The sequence below is a fragment of the Parasteatoda tepidariorum genome, chromosome 10, assembly GCF_982258835.1.
Source record: "Parasteatoda tepidariorum strain Cologne lab strain chromosome 10, Ptep-v5.0, whole genome shotgun sequence".
Classification (NCBI taxonomy): Eukaryota; Metazoa; Arthropoda; class Arachnida; order Araneae; family Theridiidae; genus Parasteatoda; species Parasteatoda tepidariorum.
The window spans coordinates 22,064,882-22,083,851 of NC_141764.1; the positions used below are offsets into that span (position 1 = coordinate 22,064,882).

Sequence of the window (18,970 nt, forward strand, 5' to 3'; positions counted from 1 at the left end):
TATTTTTTGCATAATTTGAATTCCTCCTAAACATTTAGGGCTTTAAAAGTCCGGATTTCTCAGGTCTTATGATAACACAAGCACTGCTCACCTAGCTGTCAATCTCAAAATTGAATTCACCTAATTCCGCTGCTGATGTATTCCCTAAATTATGGAATTATATTATATGAGTATAATTTTTTTCTTTGGTACGAAACAATTCCGATTTAGGGAAATCGTTATTGGCTTCAAATGTTTGTTCAGAATTTTTTCAGAACATCTGTTGTTTGAGACATGGTTCCATTAAAGAAGAAAAGTGGGCACGTAAATTTCCTCATTTCAGCGGTGATAATTAAGTCAATACCAAAACGTATGCAGTCACAAACATGTATATGGAATTAAATCTTGAAAAAAGATTGTTAAAACATTAAAAATGATAAAAACGTAAGAGATTAAAAAAAAAAAAAACTTTAAGCTGCTTTGAAAAAATGGTAAAGGAAATGAAGGTAGGTAAAAGAACAAGACAAAAACAGCGGTAGCCGTGAGAAATAAAGAAACGAGCAGGTATCCTCTTCTGATTTGCCGCCTTTCTCGACTACCGCGATTTTTTCTTGCTTTTTTTTCCCCTTCCTCATGTTTGCTTGTTTTATTTTATTAATACGTATGTTTTGTTTTAATCTTTCAAGTTTGGCGGATTTTAAGAATTAATGCTCCAAATACGTTGATTTTTTTTCCACCATAAGAAGTTTGCTTCAAAAGTACTTAAAGTACAATTAATGTATGTAATATGCCGTGAAAATATTTGTGGCACATAACACCATGGAAAATTATTCAAAAGTTTTTTTTTGATCAAATCTTATAGACGATCCGAGGCAGGCCAGTCTTTGATACACTCATTCTTTTCTCTTGTTGATTTTTTTCCCTAGACGATATTTAAGTAATAAAGTTGATGAAAGTAATCAAACAATAGTTCATTGGAGAAATCACCTCAAGGTTCTTGAAATGCCTTTTCAATAATGTTGTGCAAGCCAATTCAGCTTTAAGATAGGAGATGGTGTTAGCAAAATATATAATAAATGTAAGGTTATTTCGTTTCCCGGTGAGAAGTCAAAAGTTCATCTTACTATTAGCATAGAAATATTTGTTTCAAAGTGTACTATTCCAGAATCCGAATACTGTAATTTTAAGGACACCTTCAGTGGCTCATGGAGTTGGGGCGAAAGGAGTTACTATCCTAGACATTCAATGTATTCTAAGGGAGGCATCCCTTCGACGACTAAGAACATTAAAAATATTACATTTCCTTTTATTATGAAATTAAACTTTTTTGATTGATAGATATTTAGCTCAATCAAAATATTTTATGAAGAATAAAGTTTGATATTCAAATAAATTTAATAGATTCAATCAAATAAATTTAATAGGAAAGTCATCAAATAAATTTAATAGGAAAGTCATCAAATTTTAAATATTCTTTACACTTAAGAAAAATTTAAAAATATTTTGATTTAAATTTTAATGCTGTATATTTTTTAATTTCTTATCATTATATAATTTTTTATACAGTGATTATACTCCTCTTTTTAGGGACATCTAATGAAGGAGTTTGTCTGCGGTTACCACACATCTTTGGATGCCACTGTGGAATTGTACTACACTACTACATGTGTGAATCTGTACTACTTATGTGTTCTTATCTCTACTTCTGCTATAAGTGCAGGAAATATCCAGCCTAACGATTATCCTTTTTTTTGTTATCCATGTCAACTTTGGCCTGCAAATCCTCCCAGCTTAATGTGTACAGGTAAGAGCAAAGCTTTTTGGAATTATAACTGCATTTACTTGAATTTTAGTTCATTTATTTTAGTTTTATTTTTAAATATTTAGGAAAACAATGATGTATGCAAAGAAACAATTTCTTAGAATTTTGTGACTTTTTGAACGACATATAATTTTTTTATTGTTAATATTTACTAATAACTTGTTACATAACTGTAAAAAATATAAAAAATGTTAAATTATTTTTAAACAAATTTATTGACGTATTCACAATCTAATCATTTTGACTTCTTTTCGGCAATATAGGTATATACTAATTTTCCGTCTTTCTAGTGTTAAATATATAATTTTTATTTTAAACTTGTTAGCCCTATATTATTATATCCTAAATAATTTCTTACGAAAAAAAGAAGTAAAAAAGAAAAATATGTTTAAAAAAAAGAAGCCTTTGATTTAAAATCTGTCAACATTCGAATGAAAAAATAAATTTTAAAAACTGAACAGGTTATTTTAATATAAGAATTTCATTTAAACGTAAGAGCGTCTTGTCGAATGTAATTTATATTTTATATCTTGAAGGCCTTTAAATAAATATATGTTACTAGGCATACGGTCCCTAATGAATTTCGCATATCCTTTCAAATACAGATCGCTGCTCATGTTGTAACATATAGGAAAGACTTCATTTATTTCTAAATTTTTATGGATCACTTTTTACCCCCCCCCCTTCTATACTGTCAAGAAAACTTCTTCCGATCTTTTACTTTAAATCCCCCCCCTACTCCTTTCCACCACGCACCCCTAAATGTCAGATGATGTTATGATAAATGACCAAATTATCATTTGCAGAGATAGGTTATGATGTATGACTATTTTATACACGGGAAAAAACAGTGAAATACTTTTCTGTATCATTTTTCCGTTTTCTGCATTTTGGAAAACTATGCTTCAAAAACAGTTGGAATAAGTTATATACTCCAGTTTTTTTTTTAACCGCAAACTGACGAGAAATATTTGTTTTTATTCTAAAGGGAAAGCTTCCATTCAAATCTATTACGAACATTTTTTTTTTTAAAAACTCATTGGAAATCAGACTATGATTGATTAAAGTAGCTAGAATTTATCGATAACAGCAGATTTTTATGCAAAAGTGAATTTAATGTGTTTTAATTAAAGATTTAAAACCTTGTATGAAATAATCAATTCAGTATGACGACACAATAAGAATTCCATCGATTATAAGTTTTGAACAATGCTATGTTTAATTTCTGGCTATTATTGTAGTTTCGTGATTTAATGTAAGACTTTAATTTAATTAAAACCGTTCATAAGAACCGGGTTACGAAAATAAATTAGCACTAGTACAGTGGTACACTATAAAATCTTATTCATCAACGAAAAATACTACAGCAATTATTGCAGTTAGTGAATTATTCTCTTGGAATCGGGTGACTCGAATACGTAGAAATAGAGAATATGACAGCAATTATTGCCATTGATGATGGATTCTCTTGGAATCCAAAGATTCCAATTGAAATTATGACAGCAATTATTATTATTGATGAGAGATTCTTTTGGAATTCAGCAATTCCAATAGAGTAGTTCATTTTCGTCGCACTAGAGCTGCACAATAGGCTACTGGCGTAGGTCTGGGAAACAACCAAGAGGATGATCCGAAGACATGCCATCACAATTTTGATCCTCTGCAGACGGGATGGCACCCCTGCTTCGGTTACCCGACTATCTGCTCTCGAAGTCGAGCACTTTGAAGTGGAACAGTTTAAGGAGGACCAATACCGCACACCCTCGGTCCCTACGCAGACTAATACAAGTAGTCATCCACCGCACACTGACCGCAGCCAGTGATGCTTTACTTCGGTGATCTGCTGGGAACCGTGCATTAACGATCAGTCCACTGCGGGATCAATTCCAATAGAGCAGTGTTCCCCAACCTTTTTATCATCGCGGACCTGTCAACGTTTGATAATTTTACCGTGGCCTGCTGGAGAGGGGGGAGTTGATTGCTTTTATTTAAGATTATTTTGATTTATTAATTTTAATTTAATTGTACTTAAACATGCCTACAAGATAAAATGTAGTTACACCAAAAAATAATTATAAAGGGATTTAATATTTTAACTTACTAGAACAGGGGTGGCGAACCTTTATACACCAACCTGCCATTTTCTCTAAAAAAATTGCTTAATGAGGTCATAGGCGTGTCGTCAAATAATTTTGACTTCGTGATTATTGGGAAAATAATAATATTAAATACTATCAACTCAAAACTCTTTATTTATATTGAAAAAAAAAACATTTTGCAATGTCTCAGTTATGCAAGTAATTCAACTTAAAGTAACATCAGTGTGACTTTTGTTGTTGCAGATTAGATAACCAATAACTTATATTAGGTTCTAAGATGTTAGTTTAAGCAGGACTGTTGATTTTTTTTTGCTAGTTATTTATTGTTAGCTTGTTTTTTACGGTTATTAATTGTTTTTTAGTATTAATTTTTTTATTAATAATTGTTTATTATTTTTTTTTTTGTGAATTTTAATTTAATTGCTACATATGCTTCATAGCGTAATAACATTTGTGTAATAACAATTCATAGTGTAGCAACAATTGTGATCGGTGGAGTGCCCAAAATATTGTGTCGCGTGCCATAAATGGCACGCGTGCCATTGGTTCGCCATCCCTGTACTAGAACATTAAATCAATGAGAACCCTGAGCTTGTTTTTTTGCAATGAGACTGTTCCACTTGGAGGTAATTGGAGACAATGATACAATACAAACATTAAAACATTTATGCAACTACCTTCGGGGACCCCTTTTTTTTTAAATAAATAAAATTTTGATAGAACACAGATATTTTTAATTTGGGGTATAAACATAGGAATTTAAATTTAGTTTCAATGAAATGGGCGGCCCGGTACCATTTGATCCACGGACCGGGGGTTGGGGAACACTGCCATAGAGAATATGACAGTAATTATTGCCATTGATGAACAATTTTTTTGATGTTAGGTAATTCGAATGGAGAATATAACAGTGATTATTGCCATTAGTGAATTAATAACTTTAAATCAAGTGAATCAGGGATATTACCAGGAAAAGTACATCGACTGTGATGCTCTAATTTTAAATAGGAAATTTAACTATTTTGTCTGTATACACTACTTCTTAAATTGTAAAAAGGAATCTTATATGGATTCAACCGATTCATTTGTGACTGCTCTTAGAATCATTCCAGCGCATGACACCAGAGACGACCTGAGTTTATAAGGAAGCTATACCGCTTTAGAAACTTTTTATGGCAGATTTTCTCTAACCTCCCTCCCCTACTTTCTTTTCTTACTGATTGCTCGAGAGTCACTGATAATTTGCAAAAAACACTGATAGGTATCTATGCTACAATATTCGATTTCAAATGAAGAATGGCGTGAAATCAGCTTTGGTGTTTTTCAATCAATGTTTGAGTTTTATTTTAATCCCTTTAAACTAAATGGCTCTCAACAATAATATTGGTAACCTTGATTTATCGTACTTGTTAAGTTACTGCAACCTAAATAAGGTATTCATTTGAATAAAATAAAGTATTCATTTGAACCTTTATACGAATCCAACCATATTATCCTACTACAGAACAATTAAGCTCAAGAAAGAGCCAACCGGCTGTATGGTGGTCAGGGAGCTGACCTCATGTCAGAAAAATTCCGAGTTCAAATCACGGAAAAGGGATGATTGTTCCTTCCTTCTCTTCTCTGTACTATCTTTCTTACTGTATGAGCAACGTTGGCTCACCTAATATGGTGCCCCTGAATGAGTGGTCAATGAAACTGCCCTTCTGATACCCTAATGCCGAATGTCAATATCCGAATAGGTATTGACAAAAAAAATCAAGAAAGATGAAATTGACCGACTGAGATAGACTGTAAAATGATTTAACAGGGTAATTTATAAAGGTTGCAGCAAATGTGAGTGATATCATATTACAGTGTAATCAAGTTTACGAAGATAAAATTGCACGATGAAAACTTGAAACTTGATGGAAATTTATTCAATATGGAGATTCATAAGGGCTGCAGCAAAATGTGAGTAATATTTTACTATCGTACAATCAAGTTTAAGAAGGATTATATTGCATGATGGAGGCTGGATTGATGTTAAAATGGCTCATCATGGCAAATTATCAAGGTCACAGAAAAATTGACCAGTATCCTAATTTATCTCAATCCAAAATCTAAATGCGTAGTAGACGAGTAAAATTCAATACAATCAAGACCAAAATGAATCAATACTAGGATCTACACCGAAGAACCATTACATTATGACCACCCTGCTAGTAACATGTAGGACCACCTTTATCCCTCAAAACTGTTAGCACCCGCCGTGGCATTGATTCCACAAGGCGCTGATAGGTAGTCTGAGGTATCTGGTACCAAGCGCTCACCAACTGGTCCTGCAATTAACTCACATTGCGAGGGGGTAGCGTGGCAGCACGAATTTGGTTTTCCAAGTAGGACCCCAAATGCTCTATTTCATTAAGGTCAGGTGAATTTGAGGGCGACATAACTTGAAAGTCACTGGAATGTTCCTCGACAATTCGACCCTTATGACATGGTGCATTATCCTGTTGGGAAACACCTTCCCCCGCAGGAAAAACTGTTGCCATGAATGAATGAACCTGGTCTGCAACTATGTTCAAGTAGCTTACAGACGTCAGGGATTGTTCTATGAGGATTATGAGTCCTAATGTGCCCCATGAAAACATTGTTCCTGGGCGAGAAGCCATGAAAACCTGGACGAGCCCATTGTTATAGATGGAGGGTGGTCGGATTGTAATGACTCTTCGGTGTAAGCGGCACAAGACTATAAAAATGTATTGATCAACAAAAAGCTGTTTAAATGGAATCATTGTGTTTAGTTCCAAAACCATCACTTCATATTAAACTCTGACCAAAACCAGTATCAACAAATAGAACTAAATTTAAATGTTACAATAAAGGCCTGTTTACACGGTCCAATTTCTTGAATCCGAGAAATCGGACGGATTTCTCTGTCCAAGAAATTGGATGATTCGTTGACACTATCCAAGTTCTTGAATGTCGCTGATTCGTTGAAAGAAAAACTTGCGCATGCGCATTGTTCATATTCAACATTATAAAATAATACTTACATAAGTTTAAAACTACTAAATAAATTCAAATAAAATCATAATAACACAAATAAACCTCAACTGATCAATTTATTTGGACTAAAATCTATGAAAACCCACAACAAAATGACATAATTTGCTGCCTGCTTGTTGACGTCACAAAACCTAGGACGGTGATTGGTTGAGGGAGAAAAAACTTGGATGGAAAGTAGAACATGCTCTACTATCGTCCAAGAAGTTGGACCAAGTTCTTGGATGTTTGTTTACACGATCAAAGCTCAAAGCAAAACAAGTTTCCATCAATATCAATCAATCTCTGTCCAAGAAATTGGATCGTCTAAACAGGCCTTAAGTATTATGAAACGCTTTAAAAATTGTTTTTGTCCAACTATATAGTGTCTTATGCAAAGATAAAACTTAGACATTCAAAAAATTCAGTTTGACGTCGAATGATAATATCGGTAGCTTGAACATTGATACGGTTTGACGTTGGTTCAATCATAATAATTTTTTTTTTATTTTATTTTATAACCGTCGTTGAACAGCCGACCCAATTTTTGGGTTTACGACTACTAACGTTTAACACCGTAGCCTTAAAATTTTGAACCCGATCCAGAAGGCAAGGGAACTCCTGGATCAAGTATTGGGAGAAATTTGCCTTCGTGGAGGACTTTATGATGGAACTAACCAACATTTGCGTTAAATGAAGAGGAAGACCACGAGAACCTCACACGGTTACCCTGACATAAAGGCACTCTAATCCATGATCCATCTGCCACTGGGAATATTTCACGTCAGCACCGTGGTCGGTGTAAGCCGGATGCAGATTCGTATCGACCAGCCTTCGCTGGGATTTGAACCCGGTTCACATCATTGGTAGGCGAACGCTCTATCCCCTGAGTTATCGCTGCTCAACCATAATATATTGTTAAATTGCATCATTTTTCAGTTGCAGATGAACTATAGTATCGTGTATATAAGTATAAGTTGTATAATACTATCGTTCAGAGCCGCGATGGCTCAGGGGATAGAGCGTTCGCCTTCCAATGAGGCGAACCGGGTTCGAATCCCAATCGATACGAATTCCGCATCTGGCTTGCACCGACCACAGTACTGATGTGAAATATGTATCATCAGTGGTAGACGGTTTATAGGTTAGCGTTCCTTTTGCAGTCAGGCAAACCTTGGGAGGTTCTCGTGGTTTTTCTCTCCATGTAACGCAAATGCGGGTTAGCTCCATCAAAAAAAAAAAAAATGAATAAATCCTCCACGAAGGCAAATTTCTCCCATTACTTGATCCAGGAGTACCCTTGTCTTCTGGATTGGGCTCAAAATTACAAGGCTGCGGTGTTGAACATTAGTAATCGTAAACCCACGAAATTGGGTCGGTTGTTCAACGACGGTTATAAAAAATACTATCGTTCATCTTAGCACCATTTTATTGGTATCATCAAAATTGAGCAATATTATTTTTCTTCACGCACCAAAATCTCCCACCACTATACATCTTAAAACAAAATAAAACGGTGGTGTGATTCAGTTTTAATTCTTAAATAACTAGTTTGTATTTATTTTTAAGATTTGCATAAAATTACAGGCTCCAGAATCTCTAAAGTTTGATTTGTTATATGCAGAACTCATTTCTAAATATTAATGTGATCATCAGCTTTCAAATAAAGTTACACCTGAAATTATGCTATCTATAGAGTTTTAGTTAAATTTATGAGACATACTGCTGGAAATTAAAGCCTCATTGGTTTAGTCAGTTCTGTAAGGAAACATCATTCTTATTATCGCCAATTTATCACGCCAAAGTATATGTTTATAGCAACCCAACCAGAGAGACAAAGGCCTATGTTTTAGGTAGACAAGGGCCATTTATTCTGTCTAATTCCCAGCTGACTCGGCGGCGAAGGGGTCTGTGATGAATGATATGCCCGCCAGCCGCTAGGCGGCGCTACTAGACGCCCTTTGTCACGTCATTTCCAATGACGTGGGCCTACTGCTATCTATCATCCTTGATGGAACAAAACGGAGAAGCAATTTTTTGCCCCTTTTCGTTATCGTCATTTAGCAAGAATGAATGATTTTCGCCAGACAGGAAAAAAATTATTATTATAAATCATTACTTTCGCCAGAAAGAAATATGAACAGCAAATTATAGAGTTACAGTCTTCGGGTGGGAAAAGTTTTAAAATTTTTTTTTTGTAACCTTTTCTTCCATTCGTTTTTTGTTTAAAATTTCTCAGTGCTCTTTTATGAAAGCGGAAGTTAAGATTCTTTATTAAACTTTATTTTAGTCTCCAACAAATAATTTAAAATCTTGCGATTTTATTATTTAGTTTTTATAAATTTTAAAATCATTTGGAAAAATCTCTCTAATCATTTGACTACCGTTGTAAGCCACAATTAATGTTAAATCCAAGTATTGAAGACGCAATTTAAAATGAAACTTAATTATAACTATGCTTTGATATTTAAAACTGTGCTTTTATAATTATATTTGTTTACTTTAAATAAAATTATGATGATATCAATTGCAAATTATTTGAATAATTTAAAGTTTGAGAATGTATAACAAAAACATATTTGATTAAAAACTGGGACCATACTTAAAGTAAGTTAATGGGGCCTAAGTGGCAGTGGCGTAGCGAGGGGGGAGCAAGGGGGGGGGCATCATGCCCCGGACGCTACTCACAGAGGGGCGCCAAATGGTCAGCAAAACAAAAAAAAAGTGTTGGATAATTTCTTATTTTTATTATAATTTATTTCTGGAAAATATATTTTAAATTTAGTGCCAGTGAAATATAATAAATGTTAATTCGTAAATAAAAAGGAACACTATCAAATTGTAATAATGTATTCATAATAGAAATGACGCGTCTTTTCTAATGCCAGGGCTGACTCGACCTGTGTCTGTCAGCACTTCCTTATGGCATCTACGCTGTGTGGTTACATATATTATCTCCAAATATTTGCAGTGTACAAGGTACAAACATCAGTGTACAAAGTGTTTGTATGTTTGTACAGTGTACAAAGTACAAACATTCTTTCTTTCAGAACACTATTTATTTTTATTTCTATAAACGCAAAGTAGCTTACGATCAACTTTATCATTAAAGTATGATGAACTTTAATGATGTTATTGATAAATTTGCTTCATCAAAAGCGGAAAATTTATACATAGTAATTAGTTTTATTAATGTATTATGATCATATTATTAAATATATGTATTTCCTTAGAGATAATAAATATTTACTTTTTTATTGTTTTAAAATTGCGTATTTTTAAAATATTTCTTTGTAAATATGTAAAATAAATAATAGGTATCTTTTGAACTAATTCTAGATGATCATATACATTTCAAAATCTAGTCTTGTTTTCTCAACTAGATTTTTTGTCTCAAATTTAATGCCTAGCTTGAGCCTATGACTTTATTTATTTTACTTTATTTATTTATTACTTTGCGAGTATATTTTACTTATAATATTAGATGGTTTTCGAATGGGGGGGGGTGCTAAAAAGGTATTGTGCCCCGGGCGCGAGTTAAGCTCTCTACGGCACTGCTAAGTGGGCATACATACTAAGTTATGACTTAGGAATTTAAATAGGAACTAAATAGTGGTAGAAAATAATAACAAAATAAGAGAATAAATTCAAATAAACAAGGTTAAAACAGAGGTAGGGAAAAACAAGGTATGAATAGATAACTTTGTAACCAAAACTAAAATTTAAATTACTAATTCGGTAATTTCTTTTAATTTTAAATTATGTTAAAAACAAAACTTTTCATGATTTCAAATAGTAGATACATATTAAAACGATTATAAATTGATACCTATTAATAAATTTATGTTCATGAAAAACTAGAAAGAAAAAAAAGAAGGAGCTTGATGCAATACTATGAATTGGGAAAGTGAAGGTGCATAAAAAATGAAGAAATAATTACAGCAATGAAGAATTTAGTAAAAAATTGAAAAATAGATGAAAGATTTAATTAAGAAAAGCTTCAAGTTCTCATTGAATATCACATAAAATTTCGATTCCGTTTTAGTTTTTTCAAAAGTCTCATGTTTTGAAACACTAGAACAGAGTGCGTAGCGTTTTTAAAAGGTGCTTATTTCTGATTTACGTTTTTTAAAAGCCCTTAAAGGTGCTTTTTTTATTTGGGATTTGTAAAAAGTGCTTAATTTTCTATCTCTTAAAAAGAGATTTTTTCTTTGCCGTATCGATTGTTGCTCTAAATTACAAAAATTGCATGATTTTTCACAATTTTCTCTACAATATTTATCAGAAACGTAGTTATTTTATCATGATTACGTAAAGTTTTTGAAAATGTTTCTAAATTTTATTAATTTTATGTTTATAAATTAAGAACTTTCAACGCCAGGAAAAAATTATTTTTATTACTGCACAGATCCTAATTAAATTTTTTTTTTTTTATACAGTGATTAAAAATACTTTTTGAGTGCTTAAAAAGCACTTAAAAGGTACTTATTTTTCATTGTAAAAAATTCTGGCTACTCACCCTGTGGAAGGTAAAGTATTCGAAGCAATGCCATACTGAGCAAAGTTTTTAACAGATTTTTAACTATCATCAGAATCATCAGATTTTTAACTATGAGTTAAAAATCTGAATGTAGCAATAAAGGAAACGAAGAAAATAAAAATAAAAATATGACCACTGGAGCAGACGCCCTCAGGGATACCGGCCCCGGTAGCCATAAAACAAAACCTTTTCTATTGAGGGAGAAGCAAATGCCTAAAGTAACTCCCTCAGTACCTCGAAGTTTTCGTATAGAAGTCCAGGAAAAAACATGAAATACATAGAGCCAATTTAAAAAAGAAACTCAAACAAAATCATCAGAAAATAAAAACGCTGTTTGACCTGGTTAAAGTGAGTTTTTATTTTTTATTTTCTGATGATTTTGTTTGAGTTTCTTTTCTAAATTGGTTCTATGTATTTCATGTTTTTTCCTGGACTTCTGTACAAAACCTTCGGGGTACTGAGGGAGTTACTTTAGGCATTTGCCTCTCCCTCAATAGAAAAGGTTTTGTTTTATGGCTACCGGGGCCGGTACCCCATGAAGACGTCTGCTCCAGAGGTCATATTTTTATTTCCTTCGTTTCCTTTATTGCTACATTTATCCTTTTTTTAAAATTTCTGATGCTTTTAAGCGCGTTTTTTTTTCGAAGAAGTTTTATCTATTTAGAATTTTAAATAAATTTTTTGTTTTCTTTTAGAATTAAAAATCTGAACAATTTTTCAAAATGTCAACATATTTAGTATGAAAAACTTTTTTATGACCAAAACCATGAAATGATAAATAAATAAAAATTTAAACATATTTAGTGCAAAAATAAGGACAATTATATTAATAATAATAATAATAAATATTATAGTTATTTAAAATAAGGTTGCCATAAAGTTTCACTGATTCTATAACCGCTACCCTTTGGCACAAAAATGCCATTTCCTAGGGTTGTCCATGTTAGGAATTCCATTACAGAAATTCTATGTAAAACATTTTGGCGAATTTGGGTTTCCAAGATTTGTGGAAGCTACGTCCTCATATTTTTTTTCTTCAGAATTTGCATGTAAATGCTAACTCTGCGAAAAATATCGATGGTTGTTTGAATAGAAATACAACATTTACAAGAAGAAATTTACTCGCCAACCCAAATCATTCGGTTCTCAATGGCGAGTTGACGAGTGAAAGTTTCGTGCCTTTATTTAAATTATTTATTTCCTTTCACTTTTTTAAAGTACTACTCTTTCCTAATCTTTAGAATTTTTTTTTAAATGTCGAAAAAGAAAAAGAAATTAATTTTGGAAATTGAACAGCCATCACTGATAATAATAATTTATTATTATTATTATTATTATTGAAACAGCTATCACTGATAATAATAATTTATTATTATTATTATTATTATTTCTATAACAATAACAACTACTATTATTATAATAAATATTGCACAAAACGGAGAAGTGAAATCATCATTTTCAGAGAGATTTAAATGAATGAGAATTTTACTCAAATGTCAAATAACCCAATTGAACAGCTATCACTGATAATAATAATAATAAATTATTATTATTTCTATTACAATAATAACAACTACCATTATTATAATAAATACTGCACTGAAGGAAAAAGGGAAATCATCATTTTCAGAGAGATTTAAATGAATGAAAATTTTACTCAAATGTCAAATAATCCAATTGAACAGCTATCACTGATAACAATAATTTACTATTATTATTATTATTATTATTATTATTATTATTATTTCTATAACAATAACAACTACTATTATTATAATAAATATTGCTCAAAATGAAAAAGTGAAATCATCATTTTCAGATAAATTTAAACGAATGAGAATTTTACTCAAATGTCAAATAACCCAATTGAACAGCTATCACTGATAATAATAATAATAAATTATTATTATTATTTCTATTACAATAATAACAACTACTATTATTATAATAAATATTGCACTGAAGGAAAAAGGGAAATCATCATTTTCAGAGAGATTTAAATGAATGAGAATTTTACTCAAATGTCAAATAATCCAATTGAACAGCTATCACTGATAACAATAATTTACTATTATTATTATTATTATTTCTATAACAATAACAACTACTTTTATTATAATAAATATTGCACAAAACGGAGAAGTGAAATCATCATTTTCAGATAAATTTAAACGAATGAGAATTTTACTCAAATGTCAAATAACCCAATTGAACAGCTATCACTGATAATAATAATAATAAATTATTATTATTATTTCTATTACAATAATAACAACTACTATTATTATAATAAATACTGCACTGAAGGAAAAAGTGAAATCATCATTTTCAGATAAATTTAAACGAATGAGAATTTTACTCAAATGTCAAATAACCCAATTGAACAGCTATCACTGATAATAATAATAATAAATTATTATTATTATTTCTATTACAATAACAACTACTATTATTATAATAAATATTGCACAAAATGGAAAAGTGAAATCATAATTTTCAGATAAATTTAAACGAATGAGAATTTTACTCAAATGTCAAATAACCCAATTGAACTGCTATCACTGATAATAATAATAATAAATTATTATTATTTCTATTACAATAATAACAACTACTATTATTATAATAAATACTGCACTGAAGGAAAAAGGGAAATCATCATTTTCAGAGAGATTTAAATGAATGAGAATTTTACTCAAATGTCAAATAATCCAATTGAACAGCTATCACTGATAACAATAATTTACTATTATTATTATTATTATTTCTATAACAATAACAACTACTATTATTATAATAAATATTGCTCAAAATGAAAAAGTGAAATCATCTTTTTCAGATAAATTTAAACGAATGAGAATTTTACTCAAATGTCAAATAATCCAATTGAACAGCTATCACTGATAACAATAATTTATTATTATTATTATTATTATTTCTATAACAATAACAACTACTATTATTATAATAAATATTGCACAAAACGGAAAAGTGAAATCATCATTTTCAGAGTGGTTTAAATGAATGAGAATTTTACTCAAATGTCAAATAATCCAATTGAACAGCTATCATTGAATATTTTAAAACACAGTTTTGAACGCTAATAAATCAACATGTTTTTTTATGATAATTTCGTTACACCGAAAGTTGTTTCAATTTCACGCCTTTGAATGAAATAACTCTCAACAAATTGATATTCTTTCCTGAATTGAAGTTTGCACTCAAATTAAATTAAAATACGCTCTAAAAGTTAAGTAACCTTCCGTTACACCATTAAAAAGATGTCGAATTTTTATTTTACCTCGAATAGCAATGGAACAAAGTTGCCTAAAATTCTTAATCCGTTTATCCGATAGTTTTCAAATGCATTTCTGAATTTAAATAGAGCGTTTTAAAAATATTTTCCAACCTTCCAAAATTGGATGATTTTTAAAGCTGGTTTAGTGGTAAGAACTGAGAAACATTTAATGGAAAAATAATTTTCTCAAAGAGAGTTATAATATTTGAAATGCAACCTCAAATTCTTTAATTGGATAGTTTACGCAGCACTGCCGTGCAAAAGGAGTCTTAAATTTTGAGGGAAAGTATGCATATTAAACTGAAATATTTCTCGAATTAATGCAAATTAATATGTATTTGAAACGAAATAAAAATTAATTTGGTTATTATAATATATAATAATGTTTGATTATTTGATCATTTTTAGAAACTTTATTATAGGCGAATTAGTAGACATTTTGATTAAAATAAGCATTAATTTCCATAAAGTAAAGGATTTTAGAAGCTACATAATATGCAAATCAATATTAACTTAGTAATAATAATAACTTATTGTTATTATTTCTATTACAATAATAACAATTACTATTTTTATAATAAATATTGCACTAAATGGAAAAAAAGAAATCATTTTCAGAGAGATTTAAACGAACGAGAATTTTACTCTAATGTCAAATAATCCAATTGAACAGCTATCATTGATAATAATAATACAGCTAATTATTACTATTATTATTACTTCTATTACAATAATAACAATTACTATCATTATGACAAATATAGGGAAATTATGCATATTAAACTGAAATATTTTTCGAAACTTAATCTTATGCAAATTAATAAGTATTTAAAACTAAGTAAAAATCAATTTGGATATTATAATATATAATAATATTTGTATGTTTTATCATTTTTAGAAACTTTATTATAAGCCAATTAATAGATATTTTGATTAAAATGTGCATTAATTTGCATAAAGTAAAGTATTTTAGAAGCTACATATTATGCAAATCAATACGATTCTGTTTAAGGGATTTACTACATATTTATTTGAATAACATAGTATATTAGCATATTTGCTCAATATTATTTATTTCGAAGCTTTATACAAATAATATGCATTTTTAATATCGTAACTCTACATATATACTAATATTATGACTCTACTTGCTATATTACAGGGATTCATTTTTAGAAGCCTTATAATATGCAAAGTAATAAATTTTCTTTAAGTCAAAATACGTATTAATTTATCTATTATATACTAGCATATTTGCGTATATTAACATAGTAAATTGTTTTTCGGAGCTTATAATATGAAAATTAATGTGTATTCTTTGTATCGAAATATACCGTATTAATGTAAGTGTATATATTAATAAGGGATTACTTTTAGTAGCTTTATAATTTGTAATTTAGAGCATTTTCCATGCGTATGTTTTCTATTCTATACGTATTTTTCTATTTCAATTTGCTACATAAATATGTGTCTTGAAGCTATTGTGTTTAAATTTATAATTTCTGCATATATTTATTTATTTTCGTATCCTGAATTACGATTAACGGTATATAAGAGAATAAATAAAATTAAAAAAAATTCTCTAAATTGTAGTATAAAAGGTTAGATAGCGAATGTATTTTGGGAAAATTAAAAAAGGCAAAATAATAACTCTTAAGTATCACTATTGAAGTTAATAAGAGAAAAAATTATTGAAGTCATCTGGAAACAGCTTATTGGAGCATAAATCAAGAGGATGTCATACTGCGGAAGAAAAATTTAATCGCAAACTCTCTTTCAAAACTAATTTAAAATTTAAAAGTGTAGAAAAAGTGAGTTCAGACAAACCTAGAGTAGGACATGAAGTTTCAAATACTGAAAAAAAAAATATGGAAATGAAAGTAAATTATGAGATGATAGCTTAAGATAACGCAACGGAAAAATTCTCTTCTAATAATTTATTTGCATTTTAATATTTTGAAGTATTTTTTTCAACAATTGAAACTTCACGACTTACTCTAGGTTTGTCTGAACTTACTTTTTCTTTCTTTTAAACTTTAAAATTATTAATGAAGGAGAATTTGCGACGAAAATTTTGTTCCGTGATATGGCATGTACGTGTATATAATAGTGAATGACAATTATATAAAACAATTTAATAATTTTTCCAGAGAAATTTCCAACAGTGTAAGCTCAAAAATAACTTTAAAGAGCCGGGCATCGAGGCCACGTTCTACCCTGAGTCAAGCCCATCTTGTCCTTATCTAAGAAAAGAGAGCGAAGAACCTAACTAATAATGCTGGTCGTTCCAAAATGAACACCCTTAAAATATTTTTAAAAATCTTTATCAAAAATCAAATAAAAAAATGGGGGCACATTAGGGTCACAAAATAATATTTCTTCTTCAAAAGTACTACAGCATTTTGCAGGTCAAGGCCATCTCAATTAGCTTCCTTCGACGGATCCAATCAATATAGTCCGCTAACAATTAACCTTTAATGTTCAATTCATCTTTTGAAAGATCTCCTTTTTTTACTGGTACATACCTTCTACATTTCAAGATCTTTTGAACAGTGTTCGAGTCGTCACATCTCAAACACATGAACCAGATTTTAAAATGATCCACTCTCATAGAATGTGCCTTGGACCACTGTGGAGTTCTGTATTCGTTTCCCGTCGAACTGGAACCAGATAATATTTAAGAAAGAAAATTAAAACAAAAATGCTATCGAAATCTAACGAATCTAAAGAAGACGGAATTGAAACCTTCGAACCCCGTTTGATGACCGAATGAAAAGCAGGTGAGTTCAAAGACAATTATGTGAAATACCACAAGGTTTCATCAAGCAACTGAACGGGTTTTCATATTTTCACCCCACCTTCCTCACTAGTGATTCAGCAGAATTCAAAGCACTTCTGTTTTTTTTTCCCCGTCGTTTAAATATTAATTTGCGATCCCTTGTGTGCATACTTTTTTACTTCATTATTATAAAGATTCTAAGAATATGTTAGACGCCCAATGGCTGAGTGATAGCTCTTCGAGCTCCCGTCCCACAGGTCCTGGGTTAGATCCTCGGGGTGGGCAAGGTTGACTCAGCCTTTCATCCCTTCAGTGGATCGATGAAAGTGTACCAAGCATGCTTGAGAACTAAACACTGGGGGTTTCACGTTCGGCTGACCACCTAACCTATTCCTGCACCCTTAGAGCTCAAGGTCAAGAAAACTGAGATGGGCACAGTAGGCCTTGGCCCTCTCTGGGCTGTTCCGCCACTGAATATAGTTTATTGTTTTTCTAAGAATATGTTACAGGTCTGTACTAAACTAAACGCAATGTATGATATAAAGTTTTAATCAATTACGGTTTTGCTTGTTGCTTGTATGGCAACAGTGGTTTAGTTTTATGAGGTTTTAGCTTTTTACGGTTGTGTTCTTTTTTCAATTTTGCCGTTGCAGTTTTTCCAAAAAAACAGAAAGATCTTTTTTTTTTTGTTCCTCATGTTTATATCCTATCAGAAAATAGCATTTTAAAGAAGGGTTTAATTTTTCCACGATCCCTTTTTAGAAGAAAAGAAACCTTAAAAGGTGGAAACAAAGTCCCTTTCAATCTGGTTTTTGTCGTTTGATTGAGCAAGCCTGTTATCGAACTTCAAAAGAGGGCAAAAAGAATACAAGGAGAGCATCACAAACGGCTTAACATTTTCTTATCAGTGAGCAACGACTTTTCCTTTGGCCAAACAACACCGAAACCTTTTGTCTCCCCCGTTTTACTTCTTTTGAACTTTCGCGCAAACTTTTGCGCCAAAAAGGTTGGCTTTTATAAAAGAGTTTAGATATTCACTCGCTCTCTCTCAACTCAACTCAAAAGGGGAAAAGGGAGAAGAAGAATGAAAAAAATCGAAAAAACGGAAAAAAACGTAAAAAGCATTGTCATGATCAAAAGGGCTTTCTACATTTACAGCGAACTCATTTGCAAAGCACCTCCTCAACGTTTTAATCTGGTAGGTTCCTAAAATAAATAAGAAAAGTTTACTGGATGAGATTTTAAAAGTTTACAGCAGTGTAATGTAAAAAGAACAAAAAAATATTCTAAGCGGCTAAACTTTAAATCGCTTTCAGGCATTGTGGTGTCAACAAATGATATTGGACAACCTGGGAGCCACTTTCTTGACTTGTATGACAAATATCGCCACAGTGTACTTAATAATTCAGGATTCCGGTGGCTTTTT

The 18,970-nt window shown here is 31.0% G+C and overlaps 1 protein-coding gene across 1 annotated transcript in view; it reads left to right on the forward strand.

The window, feature by feature from the left end:
* Nucleotides 1-18,970, forward strand: part of LOC110283308 (uncharacterized) — a 408,935-nt gene that overhangs the window by 72,471 nt on the left and 317,494 nt on the right. Inside the window, exon 3 of the mRNA XM_087152688.1 lies at nucleotides 1,567-1,783. Within this exon, the coding sequence (XP_087008814.1) occupies nucleotides 1,567-1,783 (217 nt within the window). The remainder of the gene's footprint in view (nucleotides 1-1,566; nucleotides 1,784-18,970) is intronic.